The sequence below is a fragment of the Triturus cristatus genome, chromosome 6, assembly GCF_964204655.1.
Source record: "Triturus cristatus chromosome 6, aTriCri1.1, whole genome shotgun sequence".
In the NCBI taxonomy this organism is placed as follows: Eukaryota; Metazoa; Chordata; class Amphibia; order Caudata; family Salamandridae; genus Triturus; species Triturus cristatus.
In genome coordinates this window covers 1,121,613,535-1,121,638,179 of record NC_140589.1, presented here as the reverse complement: position 1 = coordinate 1,121,638,179, position 24,645 = coordinate 1,121,613,535, and the positions used below count along the sequence as shown (strand labels likewise).

The following is a 24,645-nucleotide window of genomic DNA, read 5'->3' as shown; positions in this document are numbered from 1 at the left end:
TTCACCAGTATCTTCCTCAACCACTTCTCTCAAGATCTCTTCCGGATTATCTCGAGTCACTGCTTCTTCTTTTCCTCCTTCAGACAGTGCCACATAAGACCATTCCGGTGATCTGTACTTTTGGTTGGGTTTTCTTACTCTTTTTATTTCCACTGGTTCGTTTGACTCCTTTGATTCTTCTCCTTCAGCTTTTGAACTTTGACTCGAAACTTCATTCACTTGTTCAGCTTTCGATGTATTTGCTCTTATTATTTTGTATCTCAGCCTCTTAACTCTGTTGTTAGGCCAACGGTCTCCTCTTAACGCCTTTTTCGGCTTTATTTCTTTATTACTTCTTTCTCCAATCCAAGTTCTCTTTCTCAGAACTCGACCCTCTGTTTGTTCATCCTCATCATCTGTTTCAAGTGCCTCTTGTTTCCGTTTTCCAGCAGCTCTCTTCTTTTCCACAGATTTTTTCACCACTGTTTGAGACTTCCCTACTCCTGTCCCTCCTCGGGTCTCCGACACGCAATCTTCTTGCTGTCTACTTGTCCCTTCACCTGGCTCATCAAGAATGTTCCCTACACCTCCTCGGGGGTCTTCCGCAATCTGTCCCTCTCTATCTTTTTCTGACCCTACTTCTTCAAGTATAATCTCAAGTGGTTCTTCAATCTCCTCCTCTTCTGATTCAGGAGTAGTCTCTGTGTGATTTCTCTTTTCTTTTCTTTTTCCTTCGCTGCTGTTTGAAACCTCAGGCTCTTTTACAGAATTTGATCTCCTCTCTGATACTCGCAGTGGTTCATTCGAAGCTCTTCCTACTTCTTTCCCCACTGATTCTGTATCTTCATCATCGCTGGAATCTGACTCTTCAAAATACTCTTTACCAGTCCCTTCTTTCGGGTTTGGAACTCTCAGAGTATGACTTGCATGTACCCAGTGCTTCACTCCAGCACACTTTACTGCAGTCGTCGTAGTCAGAATAACTTGTCTCGGCCTTCCCCACCTTGGAATCAAGCAATTTCTTCTTCTGTGAACTTTTATCCTCACCCAGTCTCCTGGACTCAGATCATGGGCTTGTTTCTTCTCAAGTGTGGTAGCTTCTTCTCCAACCTGGTGAAACACAGAATGAACTGCGTCAGCCAGGCCTTTACAGTAATCCAAAATCATGTCATCAGTTATTGTCACCAACTTATTGACAGGCACGAATGCATGGCGCATAGCACGTCCCATGATTATCTCGTGCGGACTCAAACCAGTAGTCCTATCTGGAGTAGATCTCATAGTCATCAGAACTAGAGGCAAAACATCTGGCCATTTCATGCCAGTGGCTAAGCACATTTTTCCAATCCTATTCTTGATTGTGCCATTAATCTGTTCAACCACACCAGAAGCCTCCGGTCGGTATGCACAATGTAGCTTCTGCTGTATTTTCAATGCTTCACAAATCAAACCCATGAGCTCATTTTGAAAATGTCCACCTCTATCAGACTCAACTGTTACTGGAAACCCGTACCTAGGAATCAACTCCCTTAACAGTAACTTTGCCACTGTTAATCCATCATTTCTTCTAGTCGGGTAAGCTTCCACCCACCTTGAAAACAAACAGACTACCACTAGAACATACCTCAGTCTGTTTACTTGGGGCATTTCAATGAAATCAATCTGCATTCTTGTAAAAGGACCTCCTTCTCTGCCTATTGTTCCCAGACTCACCACTGTCTTTTTCCCAGTGTTAAATTGCTGACAAACTAAACACCTCTGACAGATGCTTTCTGCAATTGTCCTGAACTTTGCATTGTACCAGGTCTGCTTGAACGACCTAACCATCGCGTCCCTCCCCAAATGTCCCTGGCCATGATACATTCTTGCCATTGACGACAAGATGGAGTTGGGCATTACTGGTCTGCCATCTCTGTAGACCCAAACATGGTCTGTTTCTCTTGGAGCACATCCTGCCTTAATCCAATCTTTTTTCTCTTCCTCTCCTGCCTCATCTTGCAACTGTTTCACCTCATCCCAGGTCTCTAGGACATTAGTAAACATCACAGAGAGTAAAGACATTTCCCCTTCTCTGTCCCTGTTGATAGACTGATTTGTTTTGGCACAGTATTGCGCAACATCGTTTGCATAACGGTTACCGACCGTTATAAAATCTTCCCCTAGACCATGGGCAGCACATTTTACAACTGCTAACTCCTTAGGCAGCTGTATCGCCTCAAGCAATTTACCAATCATTTCAGCATTCTTTATTGGCGTTCCACTCGATGTCAAGAAACCTCTTTGTAGCCAAAGTTGGCCAAAATCATGCACCACTCCAAATCCATACTGACTATCAGTCAACACAGTCGTCCTCAAATCTTTCCCAATTTCACAAGCTTTTGTCAATGCCATCAATTCAGCAACTTGCGCAGATTTCACCCCTTTCAATGGTGATGCTTCCATGACCTCTGAAACTTTGCATACCGCATATGCTGCACATAGCACACCATCATCATTTCTCAGGCATGATCCATCCACAAACACATGATCACTCTCATTCAAGGGTAAATCTCTTATGTCTGGTCTTGGTTTTGTACAGTACTCAAGCACATCCAAACAGTCATGATCATCTTCCATTTTCACACCCACATTTTCAATGTCTGGCAAAAGCGTCGCTGGATTCACATTCACACATCTCTCGAGAGTCACATTTGATGCTCCCAGTATCACTTTTTCATATTTGGTCAATCGACTATGTGACATGTACTGAGTTCTACTTCTTGTCAAAAGAATTGCCACATTGTGAGGTACGAATACCCTTACAGGATATCCCATTATGATTCCCTCACTTTGTTCCAGACTCCTGCATGTTGCAGCCACAGATTTCAGACAACCTGGTAAACCCACAGCTACAGGGTCAAGTGTCGATGAGAAGTACGCAATAGGCCTTCTCAGTAATCCATGTTTCTGAATTAACACTGAAAGTGCACATCCATTTCTTTCACTGCAGTACAGCTCAAATTCTTTCTCACAGTCAGGCATACCCAAAGCTGGAGCCTCACACATCTTATTCTTGAGCTCTTCAAATGCTGCCATTTGTTCTGCATCTAGATCCAATGGATCCGTCATCTCACTTTTTGTCAGTTTAATCAGTGGCTTTGCTATCAATGAAAAATTAATTATCCACTGACGACAATAACCCACCATACCCAGGAACATTCTCACTTCTCTCTGGGTCTTTGGAGCTTTCATTTCTCTGATTATTCTGATCCTGTCAGTAGTCACTTTTCTCAGACCTTTTTCAATATTGTGTCCAAGATAATGAACCTCTTTCTTGCAAAACTGTAATTTGGCTGGAGATACCTTTAACCCTCCATCTGCCAGATGATTCAGTAAAGCTATGGTATCTACTTCACAAGCTTCACGTGTCTTTGATGCCACCAGTAGGTCATCAATATACTGCACTAGCACTGAACTCTCGGGCATGATCAAACTTTCCAACGATTTCTTCAATAACTGATTGAATATCGAAGGACTCTCCGTATACCCCTGTGGGATTCGACACCATGCTAAGATACGCTGGCCAAACCTAAATGCAAAAATCGGCTGGCTATCATGATGCAATGGAATTGAAAAGAACGCATGACACAAATCAATCACTGTATACCACTCAGCATCATGTGGAATTTGATACAGGATCACTGATGGATTTGGCACAATAGGACAACATGCCACCACAATTTGATTAACTTTTCTCAAATCCTGTACGATCCTAAATTTCCCATTGGGCTTTTTTAGTCCCATTATCAGTGAATTACACGGACTACTCAGTAGTTCTCTCAGGACTCCTTGCTGAATCATTTTCTCAATTATAGGAGTTATCCCTTCAATTATTTCTGGTGTCATTTTGTATTGAGGAATGTTAGGATATGTGATTCCCTCTTTTACTGCAATTTTCACTGGATCTACATTATTCATCAATCCCACATCCTCTCCAGTAAAATCCCAAACTGTCCTTTTCACTGTGTCTCTCAGCTCTTGAGGCAAATCCTCCGGATTAAACACAGCAAATGCACCAATTAACTCACTTTCTCTATTTTCTAGAGTCACTCGGTACAAAGCATCTTCATCTGGTGTCTCAAACGCTATTCCATCCGGTGTACAAAAAATTGTGCAGTTCATCTTGCACAACAAGTCCCTACCCAATAGGTTCACTGGACTCGTGTCACAGACAATGAATCTGTGCATGTCTGAAAATTTCCCTATCTGTACTCTTACAGGTTCAGTAAGACGTGTTTTGATTTGTGTATTGGCCACACCAACTACTTGGATTGCTTCATCCGAGAGAGGAAGATTTCTAACATCTGTTGACCTGACAGTTGATCTTGTCGCACCTGTGTCTACCAAAAAAGTAACACTCTCCTCATTTATTTTCCCATCCACAAATGGTCCTGCCTGGTCTATTTCTAGAGTTGCACCAAGTATGCACTCTTCTTCCTCTCCTCGGCACCGTCCATAATCACCCTCAGACTCACTCCCTTCACTCTCTAACAAGTACTGCTGTACTTTGTTAGAACGTCTTGGTTTGTTTACCTGCTCATCATTGTAGAATCCTGAATCCTGATTATACTTTTGTAACCCTCTAATCTGCGGCAAGGGTGGTTGTGGCTCTTGACTCTGCTGTCTCACAACTTTCTGTTGTTGCTGCTGTTGATTATTTCCTTCGTTCTGGTTCTGCACCTGTTGATTTAAAGGTTTACTCTCATTACTCACTAATGGTGGATTAGGACACTCCGATCTCCAATGCCCCAATTGGCCACAGTTGTGACAAGGGAACTTTTTCTTCGCTTCCTCAAGACTTCCTTTTCCTTTTCCTGCATATCTGGGTCTATTTCCTGCATTATTTCCTGGATTATTTGCTTGTTCCACTAACTGTGCTTCCTGTCTCTCCGCAACTTTCACTTGTGCCCACATTGCTTTCTCTTTCAGCTTTCTTTGTTTTGCTTCAATTTCATCACTGAAGTATTTTGCATGTCTCAGGATCTCATCTACTTTCTTACTCTGCCAATCCACTGTGTGCTCACGAATTCTCTCACCAATTTCAGGTCTAAGGCCATATACAAATCTGTATACAAAGTGACTCAAATCTTTGTCACCCAGGTGTTCATCTCCACTGAATTGTTTAAATGCCAGTATCAGCCTCTCATAAAAAGCATGAACTGATTCTTTCGCTTCCTGCTGTGTTCGATCTATCTTTACCCAGTCTGTCTCTTTTGCAGGTACTTTACTCTTCAGGTATACCATCACCTGATCATACTTCCTCATTACCTCTGGATCTGGTGCCCCTGTTCTTGGGTCTCTTGGATATTCCTCAGTAGGCCAACTCACAACTATTTTACACTCAGTCCACAAGTCTGCTGGAACAATTATATCAAACAGACTATTCAGGTCAACCCACAGCACTTTTGACAATTTCACAAACCTATCTACCTGCCTATACCACTCGACGGGCTTTTCTCTCAATCGAGGGAAATCATTTGTAAATGATAAAATATCCTGTCTAGTCCATGGAACATGTACATATCCTCCTCCAGGTATTTCTCTCATAGGATAATTATCCACTGGTTTCTCCTATTCTCTCACTGGAAATGCTGAATAAGTTGTTCTATCTTCAGTCTCATCTCTTTTCTTGTACCACCTATCCTTCCACTTTTCAACATCACCCCATCTTCGCAATAATGCTACCATTTCCTTAATCTGTCCTGTTCTACCAGTAGCATTCAAATTTTCAATGTCCTTCTCTGTAAAATCCATCCTGTAAGTTCTCTGTAAAGCTTTCACTTTATCAATGTCGACTCCCTGTTCATTTGCTATTGCTCTTAGCCTGTCATGTGTATTCCTTGCTCTCCAGGTAACACTTTTACACATAAACATTAGTTCACCATCATGATGACTCTTCAGAATCTCTGTTGGAACTGTCCCTGTGACAAGCTCTTCTAGTTCTACACGTAACTTAGCTATATCAATTACTTGTGAATCTTTATCCTTTTTCTGTAGAACCTTCATCCAATCATTCAAATCATCAACTGTTATTTCAGCAGTTTTTCTCACTGGAACCACTCTCTTTTGCGGTTCTAAAATTGGCATCCCTGAACAACTAGCTTCACTAGCATCCAATATTTCACTACATGTGTCATGTCTTGATTGTCTCAGGTCATTTCTTTCTGCTCTTTTGCCTGAATCTCCTGAAGGACCAACTGAATTTGTCAGATTATTTCCAACATATGGAATCACCAGTCCATTCTCACCTGTCCTCTGTTTATCAAACACAGGCATAACTGGACCTATTGTTACAGGCACCGTAACAGCTTCTAGATTTTTCGTTAACTCCCTAATCTTCTCAGTCAACTCTGTTGTAGTTCTGGCTAATTGTCTGGCATTCTTATCAAGGTAATGATCACTTCTCACTTCAGGTGTCTCATTTTCCGTCTCACTAACACAAACTGTATCTCTTATCGGAGAAACAACTGGTGTACTTTTGTCCGGTTCTGGTCTAAATGGAGTTGGTCTTTTGTAAATCATGTCATTTAAGACCTCATCCTCATACTCATTGACTCCATATTTTCTTATTTCTGACTCAGGAACCCTTTCTGCTCCTCCTTCAACTGTTCTCATCGGATATAATCCCTCTGACATACTAACATCTCGCCACCTTTTCATTCGATCATGATGAGTCTCACGATCATGTCTCCTCCCAAACATGTACCTATAATACCCCCCAGATCTTTGTTTCTCTCTCTCATGTACTTCTTCTTCCCATTCCACTAAAGCCTCGAACTGTGTAGGTCTCGGTTTCGGGTCAAGACATAGCATCTTTTCCCGTAAATTTCTCAACACGGCCAGATTAAATGAACCATGTTCTGGAAATGCTAGAACACCATCTTCTTTAGTATACCTAACCCAATTCTCCAACCATATACAGGTATGAAACCCATGTCTTGCAGCCATGAAGGATGCAGGTGTTTTCGGTGGAGGTAACAACTCGCCCTCTCTTGTTTTAACATCTTTATCCTTACTAAACCACTTTTTAACTTTACCAAAAAAATGTTTTCTTCTTCTTCTCTTCTTGATAATACATTTTAACGTTTGCAAAGAACTCTCTACTCTTTCCGTATTATACATATACAATACGAATTTTCAACCAATTGCAGCGCGACTCACACTAACGCACCAATCCTGGAACGTCTACGTCACTAGATAGCTCTTCCAATCCTTGCGCGGCTCACACTAACGCACCAATCCTAGCGCGAGCACTATTCTGATCTACCATCCAATCAGAGCGCGGTCTTTCTGACGTCAACAGTCGCTGCAGTTTGTCTCTTGTCTTCTGTCACTCGTCTACCCCTCCTTTACAAAATCTTTTCAGTAGACTTCGTGTCAAAATTTCTACAAAATCTATTAGTTACAACATAAAAACATCTCCATTGTCTGCTTCGCTAACCACAGAATAGTCAAAGAGAGTCTATTTCATAAGAAACCTTTCATTGACACAGTAGCACTTCTTCTACTCTGCCCTACTAACATACATTCATTAACTGTTTCCTCTAGGACTTGTCCAAAGAGTCTTAATGTACAAACATTCACGCACATTCATACAAAGGAAATATAGTACATACGCACAGAATCCTGCTTCCCGAGAACAGACAATCTGCTCCACTACAGAATTATAACATACATTAACTAAGCAAGCTTTCTTTGCCCAGTTCTTCAAATAAGCTCAGAGAATATCTATTACTCCTCCCGCGATAAGCTTTAACGGAAATCCTTACGGATCCCTGGGACTTAAGACCAGAGTTTCACAGATAACCTTCACTATCATACACACTCCTTATATACCAGAAATATCTAATAGTAACATACGACGATGTCACTGATTCCGAACCCAGACAATGTAACGCGCAACTTCAATTGTCACACGTTATTCCTTACAATTCCGTCTTTCCCGAGAGCAGCATTTACTTTCCTCTGCCCTACTACGGAACTGCTACAGCTTCCAAGTTCCAGAAGCACTACATATAACTCAACATTACGACTCCAACATATAGTATTAGTACATATACCAACATGAACCAATAATCAATAATCAATAAAAAACAATCTTATCTAATCAAGACAATCATCAAAAACCATCAATCTCTGCTACCAGGAAATTGATAGAGATCAGGGTGTGTACAATATTCCCACTACCACAGATAAAGTAATCTCACAGTTATACGCACATGCATACATCATACGCTAGGGCCCATTTCACTAACATACGCTCACTCAAATACTCTACCAGCAATAAACCTGTGGGAGGAAAACACTCCTAAACACCCTGCATCTATACCGAGGTCGATAAGACCTGGTTTTTGTGACTGTCCCTAAGCATAATCTATACAATATATACAACAATAATCAATAATGCAAACCCAATAATTGACAAGAAAGAATATCCAACACCATGTTTAAAATTATATTGCTTTATCTAAAATTAGTCAAAGAAAATCAATCAGAGTAAATCATTTCTCATAGTTACCTATTCTAGCTAAATGTCAGAACGGGTCAGGACAAGTCTCTCGGTAAATGTCTCTCAAGACGAAGTCCCTTCAGCATCAATCCTCAGCAACGCAGATTCGGTACGCGGCAAAGGCAAAATGGCAAGTGGCAAAGACCCTCTCTAGGCTAACATCTCTTATAGTTTCTAAACAATAGAAAGATACATTGGGAACATAGAAAAAACTATAATGTCCGCCGGACTTGCTGAGCAGAGCGAGAAGGAAAGGATGTAACATTGCTACATTTGAGAATCTCCGCTCAGGAAAAATACACATAACGAAAACTACGGAACAGGAACCAAGAAAATAAAACATGTATCACAATTATCCTGCTTCTCCTCGGCCATCGAGCCACAGTTCAGAGCTTCCCTCTAAGGCTCCTTTGTTTCCCAAGGCTGCCAAGGACACTTTCACTTCTCTTGGAGACTTCCCAAAAACTGCTGCCGTCCTCATGGAAAGTTTTTCGACAAGGACCATGGTCAGTTAGCTTCAGGACCATTTCCAGCAGGGGTCTCCCTCGTCACAGTTTTCATATTATAATCACAGCCAGGCTCATAATTCAGCCATCTTTTCTTAGGCCAACATAGGCCTTAACAGACCATCTTAATTAAAAGAGACAAAACAACGTTACTACAGCATAGTGATTAAACAGCGTTAACCCCACTAATACCCTTATGTGTATGCATTTATCTAGCACTTGCAACATGGAAAAGCATTAATTCAGAAAGCGTTTTGTGCTCAAAAATAAACAGCACATAGCAACGTTTAAACATGAAAACACATTTAACGCGCGTGTTATTATCAGTCAGCACATTTAAGCACACTCACGTGTAACTCTCTCTTGTTAAAACAAACGGATTGATTAATATAAACGCACTTGCACAAGACAAATAATTATTAATTATTAATAAATTAATACAACGAATAGACATGCCAGAGCTTCAAAAGCCCCAGAATTTTCAAACTGAAAACTCTGCTCCAGCAGCGGCTCTTAATCTCTGTAACTTGTGGATATTACTTGGACATATACTGGATACCATTAATAAAGACCTTTGTACGACAAAGCTCTGTGTGATATGGTAATTCCACACTGCCTTCATCCCCTTTCTCTTGATAAGCAGTGCAAAGTAAAGTGACTCCTCTGACTGGGTGACCGGCCAAGACGGAAATGGCCTGGTACTATGGGGGAGAGTCAAAGTGCCACTTACACTCAAGGCACTTCCCGCTCATAGTGCTGCCCCTCTCTGATTTGCAGGTGACCCTCTCCATCATTTCTGCATTCCATCCATGTATTTGCCTATGGAGTTTGTGCTATTCATCACCCATACAGAGTTTGCCTTCTAAGCTGCTGATTCTTTATTAGGCCCCGTCCTTGGGGAGCACTTCTCACTTCACTTCACCAAAGACTACCTTCTGTGTCCAATAACTAAAATAAAAATCCAGAGACTAGAAAGGCAGCATTTATCCAGGCACCAAAGAAGGTAGAAGGTTGCTTTTGCATGTAGTCTGCTCTGGGGAGTTTGTCACTATATCCCCATACAAGACCTCAAAACTCTGGTGCAGTCACTGGTGCCATCGAGAATCTACTACTGCATTACTCTATTGACTGGTCTTATAAAAAGGCATCTCGCTCCACTAAAGTAGTTCTACCTACGGCAGCACTTTTTTCGGTTCTAAGGTCAAAAAGACTTACCATACCTCTCTGGTATTAATAATGCTATCTCAGCTTCTCATTGCAATCAGACCAAAATTCAAAACTTCCTGCATCATTGGCAAGGGCCTTCACAGCTCCACGCCACGACACCTAGCTACTATGCTAAAGCGATCTGGTTAGAGCAACCAATCTTGGTATGCAGGAGCGCTGCTTCGAGAACCCGCTCACCTTCTAAAAGGTAGGACAAGCCTTATCTGGAATTCTTTACCTCAAGCTTTGTGAACCACTCCCTCAGTGAACATCTTTAAATCTGAACTGAAAGCCTTTCTGTTTGAAAGACATTTCAGTTAATCTCTCTGCCAGGTATATAGTCTTCACTGAAGCTTGCCTTTGGGCAATGTTCTGTTTCTATTGTTAAGTCCCTAATGCTTTTAAGTAATATCCCTGCTATATTAGATCATATCTATAAATAAATATAGTTGGCCTAACGGCTAGAGCGGATGTGGCCTAACAGCTAGAGTGGTCGAACTCAAAGCTGGGGAACTGTTTTCTAGTCTTTGCATGGACGCTCAGCAACCTATGATTCAGGGCAAATCACTTAATCTCACTGTGCCTCACAATTTGTTTTTGTGTCGGTCTCTAACGCATCTGGTGCTCATGTAAAACAAAGCAAACACAATAAGATGATGGACAGAGTGCTGAAACCTTTCAGACACACACCCCCAGTCACTATTCGATCCAGCATATGGCTGGGTCTGAACTGGAGTTGCAAAATGACCAAAAGAAAGATGATGTATTCAACCCAGATCTAATAGTGACTGGGGGTGAGTGTCTGAAAAGTTTCAGCGCTCAGTCTAACATCTTATTGCGTATGCTTTGTTTGCCCTCAGTTGGCAGGGTATGCCCAGACGTGGGTTCCTTGCTCACTTTGCCACTGGATTCAAGCTAGCCTGGCTGATGAGGGGTTAAACCCCTAAACCGGTCCCAGGATTCTTGTTTCCGGTCCAGGGAAGATCTGGCTTGGCTGTTTGGGCTGGACTGTTCCCATGAGGGACAGGGTCAAGACTGATTTGCATATGGCTGGGTCTGAACTTGGGTGGCAAAGTGAGCAAAAGAATTATGATGGATTAACCCAGATCTAATAGTGACTGGGAGTGAGGGTCTGAAAAATATCAGCGCTCCATCCATCATCTCCTTGTGTTTGCTCCTGTAAAGCACTGCGATATCCTTGGGCAAGTATGCGTTCTATAAAACTAAAAAAAAAATGTTTAGATGTATTAAATGCTTAACCTGTATTTCTTCCCTTTTCATGAGGTGTTCAGAGGAGGATCTAGTATACTCATTGTTGCATTGTCTGGATGTTTTATCACTTCAATTTGTATCTCGTGAATGATGTTCTCTTTACATAGGTCATCCTCTGCCAATGGCCACCCACAGTACTTGACTCTATAAAGGCCACTTCTCCCTTGGTTTAGTGAAAGACCTTTACACCATGGTGAGGAACCCTGAACCAAACCCCTGAAGGCATTATGTTTTTTCATGTCATCTTTCCAAACCAATTCAGGGCCCCAGTGCCTCACTTGGCCCTACAGCACGCTCAAGAAGAAGGTGGGAAATAAGCTTTTTGCCACAGTAAACCTTTTGCAAGCACTTCACTCAATATGTGTGCCCTCCTTCCCTCCCCCAAACAGTTATTCATGCATTTTAATAACTAATTATTGGGTGGTGTAATACTTTTCTCCTTCATGCTCAGTAATCCTCGATTTGTGTGCTTTATACAGTGCATTTCCTACAATTCTTATATTCTTATTTTGTTTCTCCACCCCCTCCCCCACTAGCATGTACCATGTTTACTCGAAGAAAATCAAGGAGCTCCACCGTGGATGGTGTCAGATCCCGGGGCTCTGCATTTGTGGAAACGCTTCAAAGGATTGGCTACCCTAAAACAGCTGACCTTCAAGGAAATAGTTTTGATTGGCTGTACGAGGACCTAGAGTCTGCACACTTCCTCAACTGGTTCTGTGGTTTGGATGAAAGCAATGCGGTGTCCCAAACCGAAATAAAAGAGTTCCAACATTTGCAAGTCGCCAAAGAGACCATAATGGTGGAAGAGGCGTTGGAACAAGCTGTGTCGAGCTGGCAAATGTCCATGACCAGCAGTGCTGTGGAGGGATGGAGTCTGGAGAAAGAGGTAAAGCACCTCCGATGCCTCAAGAAGCGGCAAAATACTTTATTGGCCAAGGTACGAGATTGCTGCTCCATTCAGGCACATCAATCAAACTCTCTAAATGATCGTGTGAAAAATTCTGAGAGGGATTTGGAAAAGCTTTACCTTAAACTGGGAGATGAAAATATCAAGCAAAATGATACCCTTTCACAAACGAGTAAAATAATCCCGAAGCTGATACCTTGGCACGATGAATACTGCAGGCCCCCAACCACACCACTTATTTTCTCGGAGAACAATCTATCTCAGTATAACCGCCTAGAGGATACCTGTATGAAAGCTGTGACAGAATATATAACCCTGGTAAAGGAGGCAAGCTTTAATGCTGCACCAATGAAGGAGGTAACAAAGGAAGTGCTGGAATGCAGCACGGAGAACAGCAGCAAAGACCTGGAACAAGAACTCCTACAGCTAGAAAAGAATCATGTCTGCAGATTGAGGGAGCAGCTCTCCCTTGAAGCAACAGAGCAGAGAACCTCAGCTGGACTGAAGTATGCCAAAGAGTTGTTGGTATCACTTAGCAGCCAGGTAAGTCATCTTATTCCAAGCCAATGTCCTACCAAGATGAGCTTGCACCACGTTATTCACCGGTGCCATCTAAGTTTCTGTGTGGATGAAACCTTACTAGATTCATCCTACAGAAAAGGCATTAGGGGGGTGCGAGGAGTGCATAGTAATCTAAAGACAAGAAGTTGGGTAAAGAACGTGAACATATGATCCAGACGGGTGTCTGATTTGGGGAATCCTTACAAATGATTTGCTACCCTAAACATCTTGCCTCTGTAGAAATAGTTTTGATTAGATCTACCATTGTTGCAAGCTAACCAGCCTATGCAGATTATTTTGTAGACTGTATCATTGGCTCAAGGTACTTAAACCGCTACAATGTAATGTATTGCATTGTAACTGCATTTATATAGCGCTTACGAGGCGTCGAAGCATTTTGTCTGCGAGTAGCCCGCTACTCCGGAACCGAAAAGTATTAGTGGTGAATTAGTATAATGCAATATGAAATTAGTTTAAGTGGTGGATATGTTAGTCTGTTATTTGGATTGAAAGGATAGTGGGGGGATGGAAGATAGAAGGGTTTGGATTTATATAGCGCTTGCTTCCTCTAATGAGGTGTTTAAGCACATTTCCGCGAGTAGCACTCTACTCCGGAACCCAAACGGGATTAGTGGGGAATTCAGTTTGTTTATTTATGTCTTTATTTCGATTAACAAAAAATCATAAAAGACAACGTGCATCAATAAAACATATGGCCTAGCACCGTACCACAATAACCACTGTAACCAATAAACAGTAAAACCGTTAAAATTACCTAATAAATAAAATAGATAAGAGAGACATACAGTGTGATATTACCTCAGATTGTCTGTTAAACGGATTATACTTCATACAAATAGCTAAAATCACAGAAATTTTACAACTGGCATAAAAGACAATAAAGGAATTTGGGCATGATACCTGTGAATTACTGTAGACTATGACAAATTGGTAGAAGTAGCAGCTACGGGGGGTCAGAGACTATATATTACGTATTGTTAGCAAACCCTCAACTTTTTCGCTCGAATGACCCACAGCCAACTCAGAAATGTAGCCAGTGCTATGACAATAGGATCATCAGTGTTGGTTTTCAAAATCCTAAGAGCCTCCATAGCTACTCTGATGCCCATGTTCTTACAAATAGGTTTCAGCCGTTTGTGCCTAGGTGACCTATAGGCCGGGCATACAAAGAAAATGTGAGCTAGTGACTCAATCTCAGCTGGACAAAAAGGACATTTGTCATCTGTAGGGGGGTACCAGCTTTTAGTTAACACTTTGGTAGGAAGAGAACCCACCCTGAACTGATGATACAACTTTCTGTCAGTAGGTCTTGTAATGATGTCCCAGTATGGTTCTAGTTTTGGCTCTTGTTAATGATCGATTAAAAACACGTGTCAAGGAACTGCAATGGTGTTGTGTAAATTGGTTCAATCTAACCATACTCCAATAGGCTGCTTTCAAGTCATTTTTAGTGGGGAAAGCGGCAACGTCTGGACCCTCCCACAGTTTGCTCATTCCCATACTAATCCGAGTGTGCTTTAGATTCCTTATCCAGGGTATTTTAGTTGTGGAACCCAACGCCCAGACTTCGGAAAAAGCTCGGGCATACGGGGAGAGCTCCGGAGTGGTCCAAAGTCTTCTCCAGAAAGCTACCGGTCTAAACCATGTCTGGTCCATGATTTTTTTACATCCCAAATCCAGATATAAAGGCCACAGTGGAGTAGACTGAGGAAGGCCAGTCAAAGCTCTTAATTTGTTTTGGGCAGCCGCCAAGGAGGATAAGTTGTTAAAACCCCATAGTTCCGCCCCGTACAACACTGAAGAACCTACTTTAAGGTCATATATTTTAAGTGTGGGGGCTATGAGCTTAGTCTTGGAGAACCTATGCTCTTTTAACAATGCTCTTGCAAGTTGGGAATGTTTGAGTGTAAGCAGGTCAGTCTGGGATTTCCAACTCCGTTTCTTCCCCAGAGTTAACCCCAAATAAGTGAAGATGTCAGTCTGTTCCAAGGGGACATTATTCATATGTACCCTCCCCTCTTTGACCAGTGGAACATCATGAACTTCATTATGTCCAAGTTTAGCTTTCGGCAGAAAACCCCAAAACGCTCAAGGGCAACCTGCAGGCCTTTTTGGGTCCTGGAGAGCAACAGGGTATCATCCGCGAACATGAGCAGAGGTATTTTAATTCCTGCCAGCATAGGAGCGTCAGTAGGCTGGGATGTAAAATAGTCGACCACCCTGTTAATAAAAAGTGGGAACAATGTTGGGGCTAGTACACACTCTTGACGGATACCCTTATTGGGGAATTAGTATAGGTAAATATTAATTTAATTTGAGCAGTGGACATGTTGGTTTGTTATTTGGATTGAAAATGAATGGTGAGGCAAGGGTCTAGGAAGTTTTTATTTTTTATTTTGTTTGGTTTTTCTTTGGGAGTTGATAGCAGTAGGAGGGGGTTTGGGGTGACTAAAGAGAAGGTGGAGGGGTAAGAGTCAGAGGGAAGTGTTTAGATCAGCTTGTTTGGGAGATCTGAATAGTAAAAGAGGTATGAGATGATGCGAGGAGGGAAGAGTCTAGAAAGGGTTATTTTGGGGATCATAGTCGTGGTATGGAGTTTGGGATGAATGAGAGTGTGGAGGTAGAGGATATATTGATAGAGGTATGGGATGAGAAATAGGGTAGTGCATTGGAAAGTAGTAGAATGAGGTTTGAGATGAGTCAGAGTGGAGGTAGAGGATATATCACAGAACTCCCTTCATAAAACTCTTGTGGAAGTTGGAGGATAGTGAGGGAGAACAGGACAAAGGCAGCCAGTAGTGTTGCCCCCTTCTTTATACACTGTATTACATTTTGCTGTGAAGTATTTCTTTTTACAAATAGAAAAGCACTAGGATAGCATTTACTTATTGGGTCTGTGTGGCTGTTGAGCTCTGAGGGCCTGATTCGTAAAGGCAAACCTACACTTTTGTGCAAGTTCATGACCTCTAGACCCCAGGTTAGTACACTGAATTGGTAGTGATCTTTGTTGACAAAGAAGGAATAGTTTCTTACCTGCAACTCCTGTTATCTCGTAGTGGAATTTCCATTATAGTCACTAGCACCAAAGAGTTCCCCCCCCCCCTTAAAGTTCGGTGACCCCAAAGCGCACCCCCACATATATCCTCTCAAATGTAGACCCCCGCCCTTCCCCCGAAAAAGCCTGAAGTGCAACCCAAGAAGAAAAGTCATCTTGTAAAAAATGTACTTGGCCGACTGAAATGTTTTGTGTGAAACAAGTGTAATAATGTGCATTCTCTTATTTACTATATACAGGGCCACTGGAATTGTGCGGCAGCAGAGCACCAAATTATGCTGCACAGTAGACTTAATGATGTAACCGCACAAGACCAATTATGTGGCATAGTGCATCACATTTTTTTATAGTGTGCCATTTGTTTTAGAAGTCACATGATCTCATATTGGCGTGGTTCTCTGACGGGAAACAGCTTTTACAACGCGGCTCAAACCACGCTGTGCCTTTACAACGCGGTCCAAGCCATGAATGGGTCTTTACAATGATCTCCCCCACCACGCATGTCATCACAACGACTTGCCTCAGGGAAAGCATTGTTGGATGGATGTTGCGCAGGAGGCAGTTTGAATAGTAAATTATACTATTCCAAAGTGCATTGCTGTCCCTACGGCAAATGGCTGCAATGACCGTCGTGGCAAAGGAATGCCTTGTCGGGACGCATTTGTGGTTCGAGCTGTGTCCAAAAGGCAGGTGTGGTAAGTGCATGCGTGGTTCACACACACATGCATTCACGGCCAATCAGAAGGTTTGTAAGTGCTAGGAGGGACCAGTATGGCATACTTCGTAGCAGTGCGACTGACACAGTTTTAATTGTGCAACAGTGTAGATATCAGAGTGGGCATTTGCAAAACATGCAATTCCTGTGAAACACAACACACGTCTTATAGTCTCCAGCCATGTAACTATTTCAGAGTTACAATGTTTTTGTATTGAATTTTAGAAACAAACCTTAACTTAAAAAGTAAAAACACAATGTGCTCTCTTGGAAGTGGTGGTTAAAGCAGTTTAGCTGAATGGTTCTCCAATGTACGTTACTCTGGGACAGAGAGAGTGTCGTTAAGTGTCCAGAGCTTGGACAACTATACTTTTGGTGCTGAATTTAGTGTAAAGTGTGTCAACCAGTCCCAAACGGTTATTTCTGGTCCCTGTAAGTCTTGTACCATGACTCTGGACAGAGGGATACCACAGGTCTCATGCCTGAGCCCTAAACTTTTTTACATTTGTTGCCCCCTTGCCAAAATTGTCAGAGCCTTTGTCTTTGATAATATATCATACGTGGACAAAATACAGCTACTAATCTCCTTAGACCAATATCTGGTTAAAACTAAAGAATCTTTTTCTGCAGGAACGAGGCAATTTGTACCTGGATGACTGAAATGTTTCTCCAGTTAAATGCATCAAAAACGGAGATTATGCGGTTTGGGAAGGCCCAACATCTCTGGAAGCCTGATTGATGGCCCCCAAAACTTGGTATGGCCCCTGCACCTAAACTAGTAGGTAAACATTTGGGAGTCCGGATGCATCAAGCTCATACCATGAAAGAACAAGTTTTGGCCATCGTAGGCTCATGTTTCCAAATGATGTTTGTTTAGGAGGGCCTTTCCTTTATTACCACTTAAAGCAAGGAATATTCAAATCTTACTCGCTACTACCCACCCCCCCCCACCCCCTTCAAGACTTAAGATCTTGCGACAAAGCTCTTCTCACTGTCCCTATGTTCAGAAAGTCCCGGTGAGGGGGCAGGTCGTTTTCTTTCCTTGCCCCTTTTTACTGGAATAAATTGCCTCTTCAACTGCTAATCTACAAGGATCATCTCCAATTCAGGAAATTGCTTAAAACTTACCTATTATAAAATTATTAATTTCTGCCTGATATTCGTGCTGAGATACCCCTCCCGGGTTGATTTGTGCGCATAATACATTAAAATAACATAACGTGTATCGTGCATGACCTGCTTGAGAAATGCTGAGTGATTTTAAAGAGTGATTTTAAAAGTGGTTTGTAGAAGGTATTTGGCTTGAAGCAGTTGTTGGGTGTCCAACAGCAACTTGTTCTCAAATGTCGGGTGTGAGTGCACGTTGGGAGGTCTGTCTAATCATTGTTTTGTTGGTGTATCTCGGTTTGGGTGGCGATTCTAGCTCAGGGGTAGCTTATTGGACTACAAATGCTAGGCGGCCGAGTATACTTCAATTTTGAGCTATCTCATTGGTTGGAGGAAAAGTAGGAGACAATGCATGGTAGGTTGTTGTGGCTTAGAAAAGGAGAGCGAAAAAAGGCATCAAGGGGCGTGGTCTGCCAGGGGCTTGAATATGTATAATGCTTTTCAGCGTCCATGTTGCGCATAGTTTCTCTCCTCGGAGCAGTGCAGGGTTGTCTTTCGCCTGATGGAGACTCGTTGGTAATGTCAGGAATGGTGGGGTAGCTATGTGTTTAACTGTTGCTTGGAGAGGGGTCTAATCAGGGTTGCTGATACCAGGGGCGGTGGGTGAAATTTGACAGTGGTGGGGCGCAAACGAATTAGCATACAGCACCGTAGCGAGCGAGCGTAGCGAGCGAGCATGAACCCCAAAAGGGGGGTTTGGGGGGGTTACCCCCCCATGAAAATTTTGAAAAAAAAGAAGAAAAATCGTGCATTTCCAAGCAAATTTGAGAAAGCAGGAAAGTTAATAAAGCAATTGTGAAAGTGCAGTTATTACATTAATAGATGGCATAACATAGGTAGCTGCTTATTCAGTATTACCACAGAGCTTCATACATTCTGTCCTATTATGCTCAGGTGCTGAATTCCCTTTCCCTCCCTTTCCCTCGCTCGCTCCTCTTTTCGGTCTCCTTCAGTTCCCTTTCATCTCGCTGGGCCCCTGTAGGTCACTCTCAGTTCCTCTCGCTCACTCTTTTATCCTTCCCATCACTCAGATCTTGGCATTCTTATTTTTGTTTGCCTTCCCCGTAGGTGTTACCCGTCATTTCCAGTTCTTGTCTTTTACATGCAGCTCGCAACCTTTCCTTAATTAATGTTTTCCACTTAACCCTGGCTGTATCATATTTGCCACATAATACATCATCTGCTGTATAATCTAACGATTTCCCCCAAAACAATTTTGTAGCTCAAACGGATCAAACGGATCACAAATTACTAAAAGAAATGTGACTTATGTTGCTGTGAAGTGTAGGGCCCTTCGCAAAGGTTAGTAAAGAAAACAATTGGTCCCAGACACTCCTAATTACACTCAAATTAATACCTGTAGGAGAGTGTAGTATGCAATCAATTCATTCAACCGAAAATATATCATGTAAAGGCACATTCAACAGGGAAAATCTCATAGATAAGAGGCCAACCAAAGTCAAGATTGTACCTTCAGAGGCACCGACGGATGTGGTACGTCTCCTACTTGTTCTGAATTAAGAATTGAACGTCTCACCGGGACCAATGGCAGCATGTGATTAGAAGGTCTCACGCCGCTCCATTTCAGTGGTAACGCATGGTGATTTCTCCCCCACCCTGAAGTCATTTCAGGATATTTTGACAGAGTACAGTCTGGAATTTAATTTCATCACACCACGATCGTGTTCGGGTTCCCTTTCCTTTGTCCTGAGGAAGACCCGCAGCAGAGGAGACTACTTACCCTTTTGCGTCAGGGTTGAAACGTCGACATTTCCCCAGTGAGCCTACACCCAAAAGCTACTCCCCTCCTACTCCAACCACAGATGAAATACCAATGAGGTATCAATGGGTGAGGTGGACTGGCCTCAAGGGTCTTGTGACCTCACTGACAGATTCACAGTTGATATAGGGTGTGGTTCTTTGTATGAAGTGAACTACAGTATGGATTGTGGTGGACAGGCCTTCAAGGTTAAGTCAGACTTGCCACTGTTAGGGTCCACCTGCGGGTGCTAAGACACTGGGCTTCTAAGGTCTATTGGGCCTTCTAAGGTGTAGCTGTCAGGAGGGTGGACTGGTCATGAAGGCTGAACATGGTTCTCCAGTTCCACATTCAGCAGCTCCAGCCAGAGTGCCACATCCTCTCCCACACTGAACACCATACTGCCCCACTGAGAGAAACTCGCACTGCCTTCAGCTACAACTCAATTGTGCTGTGACTAAATTCAAATTATGCACTAGACAACAGTAAAATGCTGCCTGAAAAAAAATGAACACCACCCTGGAAAAAGCAGACACGCCTAGGGAATGCAAGAATAAGCAAAGCATGTGAACTGTAATCAGTAACAACATGGTTACCTTAACGTTTTTAAACTCATTATTCAGAAATCAGTAAGTGATTTTTCCTGAAAAGTTCAGGACATGACGACAGACCTAGGAAGGGACCCGTTTCAATGTCCATTGCTTATATCCTTTCAAAATGTAAGCAGTTTGGTTTAAAAAAAGACCACATGCCCGAACACAGAGCCGCATTTTATAAGCTAAAATAATTAAAACAGTTGAAAACGATCATATTAAACGTTTCTACTCTACCCATCAACCAGGTATTGCAGTGCCTTTAGAAATGGTGACCTTCCCCACCCTGGGAAAACAATGTTGTTCAAAGAAAGAAGATAAAAAGAAAGTAGCGCTTTCACTGGCAAACTCTGTAAAGTGGCGCTAATGTGTGTGGATGTAAATAACAATCAGGCCTGTCTGCTGACCACTCTGTATTGCTTTATTTAGGTATTTAATTATTTTTCCTCTCCGTCCCGAGGTTTTCGGTCAGAAAATGAGGATATTTCCAGCCAAAGAGTTACAGCTTTTTTGGATCCATTTCACAGGGAAACAAATAAAGAAAAGGAGAGGCAAGAGAGAGTAGGTAAGAGCTGTCTTTTGAAATCAGCATGTAAGCAGGAGCGAGACAGAGACAGTAAGAGATGGAGGAATAAAGAGAGGAGGGCAGCTGCCAGAGGCAGGTCAGGAGTAGTGGACACCGTCCTTGCCATGAAGGAAAAGACACAGCGTTTTTTTTCCCTTCTCAGCCCTTCCCAGAACGGCTGAGCCTTACTGCAGCATACAAAAGGCAGAGTGCGGGTGGCCTCTTTGACTCCAGGCAGGTCAAGTGCAGGGCCATTAAGTAGCGCTTTCGCGCGCTAATGGCCCTGCGAATAACAGAAGGAAGAGGGGAAATTCTTTTGTCCTCTCGTCCCCCCCACCCTTGTCCCCCGTGTCCCCCCACTCCAAAATCTGGGGGGGATATATCCCCCGCGTCCCCCACACTTCCTACGCCCATGTTCATCACACGTTTAATCAGGTTATCACCGACACTACAGAAGCTGACATTTGTTGTAAGACTGACTACTAATTCAATTAATAGAATAACTTACCAGGCGCATCTCCTGACCTCCGGTCCCGCGTCGCCTCACGTCCGCTCTGCAACGTGGTGGTGGAGGTAACTTCTCCCCGCTCTTCTTGTTTGCCAATTAGGAGACTGGGGGGCCGGGCAGCTCAACTCGGTCCTGACATTTGATAGGGCATGGGGCGACTTTGCGCAAAACGCATCACCGCCCGAGCAGGACCCTATCTTTAAACTCCTACACTACACAGGGCATGCGCAGCAAACCTAATGGTTTGTGAATGTGAGTGAGGGGCGAAGCTCCTCACTCGCATGCGCAGACCATCTTCGGAACTCCTGCTGTCTCTGCCTGCGTGCGCTGGCTGTGCGTGACATGCGCACTATCACCAATGAAGCGCACAGGCAGGCCCGGAAATGGGAAATGTAAACAAAACATTTATTTTAATTACGGCAGCCGCGGGTCCAGGGCTGGTGGGGCTACGCCCCTACGCCCCAATGGACGCACCGCGGCTGGCTGATACTGGACTTGGCATCCCTGCCACTCCCATCCAGACATCTGCGTGTGTGCATCCATGCACTAGAGCGAGGAGATGGCAGTGTCAGGCTTCATAAGATGAATCCTCCCTCACTCGGGGAATCGTTGTAGAGACAAAAGCAACGTGTGTTTTTTCTAATTTAGATTCTACAATGCCCCAGTTAGCTGGCCTGTTGGTGGTTCAGATGGGCTTAAGTTAAGGCATGCACGCTTTCTTAATAGCGCAGAAGTGCCCGGCCTCAATTTCTATACGACGTTCAGTCCACTTTTATGTTAATTCTATGACCTTGTACTCAATACGACGGCTGAGGAGGGCCCAGGAGAGGAATGTCGAGTCAGGCAGGGCTATGAGTGAGATGAAAAAACTGGGGAAGGGGAGTCTCCAAGTGGCGTGGCCGATGTCATTAAGGGCGTGGCTTAAAAACACATAAACTAAAAATCTGTGCTATCATAGTGGGCCGCTGGACTGGTATTTTGCTGCTTCTGTCATTGCCCTTGAATATATAATGCAACAAGTAACATTACACCTACAACAAGCCAGGACTATTGGCTTTGTCCATGGTTGTTAGTTGCATAAGATAAAAAAGCAACAACAATGGCTCTATTGTATATAATATTGAAAATAATTCAGTTCTGAAATGAGACTGAAAGAACTATATACGAGCCTGTTAGACCTGGCATCCTTGGCGTGGTTTCCCACGACTTATTCCCTCTACCTCCTGGTGTTTTTGATGCTGTGCTGAATTTCGTTGTTGCTGGCTTAGATGATTTGGGCGCCTTGCCACTGCTGATCTGTGTCAAAGTGCAAGTGCTCCCTGTATAAATTGGTATGGTGACTGGTTCTCCCTGATTGGCATATGTTTTACCAATAAATCCCTAGTAACGTGCACTGAGTGTGCCAGGGATGGTGAATCAAATGCTACCAGTGGGCCTGCAGCACTGATTGTGCCACCCACCTGAGTAGCCTTGAAAAGATGTATCAGGCCTGCCACCGCGGTGCCTGTGCGCAGTTTAACCGCCATGTCAACTTGGCAAGTGCACCCACTTGCCAGGCCCTACCCTTCCCTTTTAGTACACATAGGACACCCCTATGGTAGGCCCAATGTACCCACCTGGGCAGGGTGCAGTGTATGTGAAAGGTAGGACATATACTGGTATGTGTAACATGTCCTGATTGTGAAATACTGCCAATTTCGTTTTTCACTATTGAAAGGCTATTTTACCCCATGGAACAGAATGGGGAATGCTTTGTAACATTTTACAAGCATATCTTTCCTTCGGGACAAAATAGAAAACTTGAGTTTGGTATCCCTGAACTCAGAATTTAATAACACATCTTTTAGTAAAGATGGTTTTAAAATTGTGTTTTAAAATAGCGCTTTTAGAAAGCGGATATTTTCTTGTCCAACCATCCTCTGTGCCTCTGCCTGTTTGTGGATTGACTGTCTGGTTTCAGTGTGACCGAGACGGAGGATGTGCATTCACTATAGACAGCCTCTGGGGGGATTGAGGTGTGCCTGGCCCTTCCTGGATGACCCCGCCCTGAGCTGAATAGACCCTGGCTGCATGTAGAGTGGTGGGAGGAGATTCACCTTACACCTGAATGGAGCCCGTCTCCCTTGCGCAATGCTGTCTCCATCCCCTGTGGTCATGCTGCACCAAGTGAATGCAGAACTGGTTTGGACCTGGTTCAGAGACCCTTACTTCAAAGACATTTTGGGGTACAAGTATGTGCCCTAAACACCCAGTAAATTGGACTAATTCATGAATCAAGAGGAACCTTTGCCAAGGAGAAGAGCTGCCCCTTTGCTGTGTGCTGTCTGAGGTTGTCCTGCAGTAGCTGATTTTGCCAAGGAAAGGGAAGGAACTTTGCTGTGTCCACCCCCCTGCTTGAGAGGAGTCTCCAACGGCCTGTGTGTGCTGGCCTCCTGTTGTAGGAAACTCTGGGACATCAAAGTTTTCAAGTCTTTCTCTTCCAAACTGCACTGTGTGCGCGTGCCCTCACACAGCCCTTCGTGTGCTGCGATCGCTGTGGAGTCTGCAGTGTTAAGGGAGGAGGACCATAAGGGCCTGCCTACCTATCATCAGCCTCCGGCCTCGCTTCCCCTGTGTACCTCTGGGAGCCGCGACATGCTCCCCCTAGAAGAGAAAACTGCCAAGAACCTTTTGCCCGATCACTGCCTCCAGCCCGAGTCCGGGGCCAGGATTCACTCTGACGGAAAGGGGCAGTGCCGCAGCATACTTGGCTGCGAGACATTGCCCAGCGACCGGAATCTCTCGGCGTAGGGAAGCAGTCGATTCAGCCCTGCCTAGCAGGACATCAGTCACATCTGCCGGATAGCAACGGACGCCCTCTCTTCACGAAAGAGCTGCCCCTCTTTCCCCATGCAGCGTCTCCCAGGCTTTCACCCCCGCGGCCGGGAGACCGAGGAAACCTCAAGCCGGTGTTTCCCTGGGCCGCTCGGTGCTCCTGCCCGCTGCCGAAGAGCCGCCCGAGGCCCAGGGAGTCTTGCGCAGAAGCAGCGCTTGAGTAGAGCGGCTCTCTTCTCTGCAGGTGGTGGTGCAGGTGGTGTAGGCCCCAGCGGGGGCCCTCTCGCACAACAGAGAAGTCTGGAGGTGCAAGAGTGGACAGAGGACCCAGGCCCAGGTAATGCTCAATCTTGAGGTCTGAGCCATCATACACTGTCGTTTCAGCAACCAGGAGTGGGTTGAGGGCTTAACTGTTACTGCTGTTCTAGCTAGGGGCAACTGGGGCACCTTTCTATGATAAGGAGAG

General features: G+C 43.8%; 1 protein-coding gene across 4 annotated transcripts in view; it reads left to right on the top strand.

Moving 5' to 3' along the window:
• The window catches only part of LOC146821059 (HAUS augmin-like complex subunit 3), a 291,423-nt gene that overhangs the window by 126,993 nt on the left and 139,785 nt on the right, over positions 1–24,645 (top strand). For all 4 annotated transcript variants that reach the window (XM_085612014.1, XM_085612013.1, XM_085612016.1 and 1 more), the window contains one exon: positions 12,048–12,964. In XM_085612014.1, coding sequence (XP_085468140.1) covers positions 12,056–12,964 — 909 coding nt within the window. In that variant the 5' untranslated portion in view covers positions 12,048–12,055. The remainder of the gene's footprint in view (positions 1–12,047; positions 12,965–24,645) is intronic.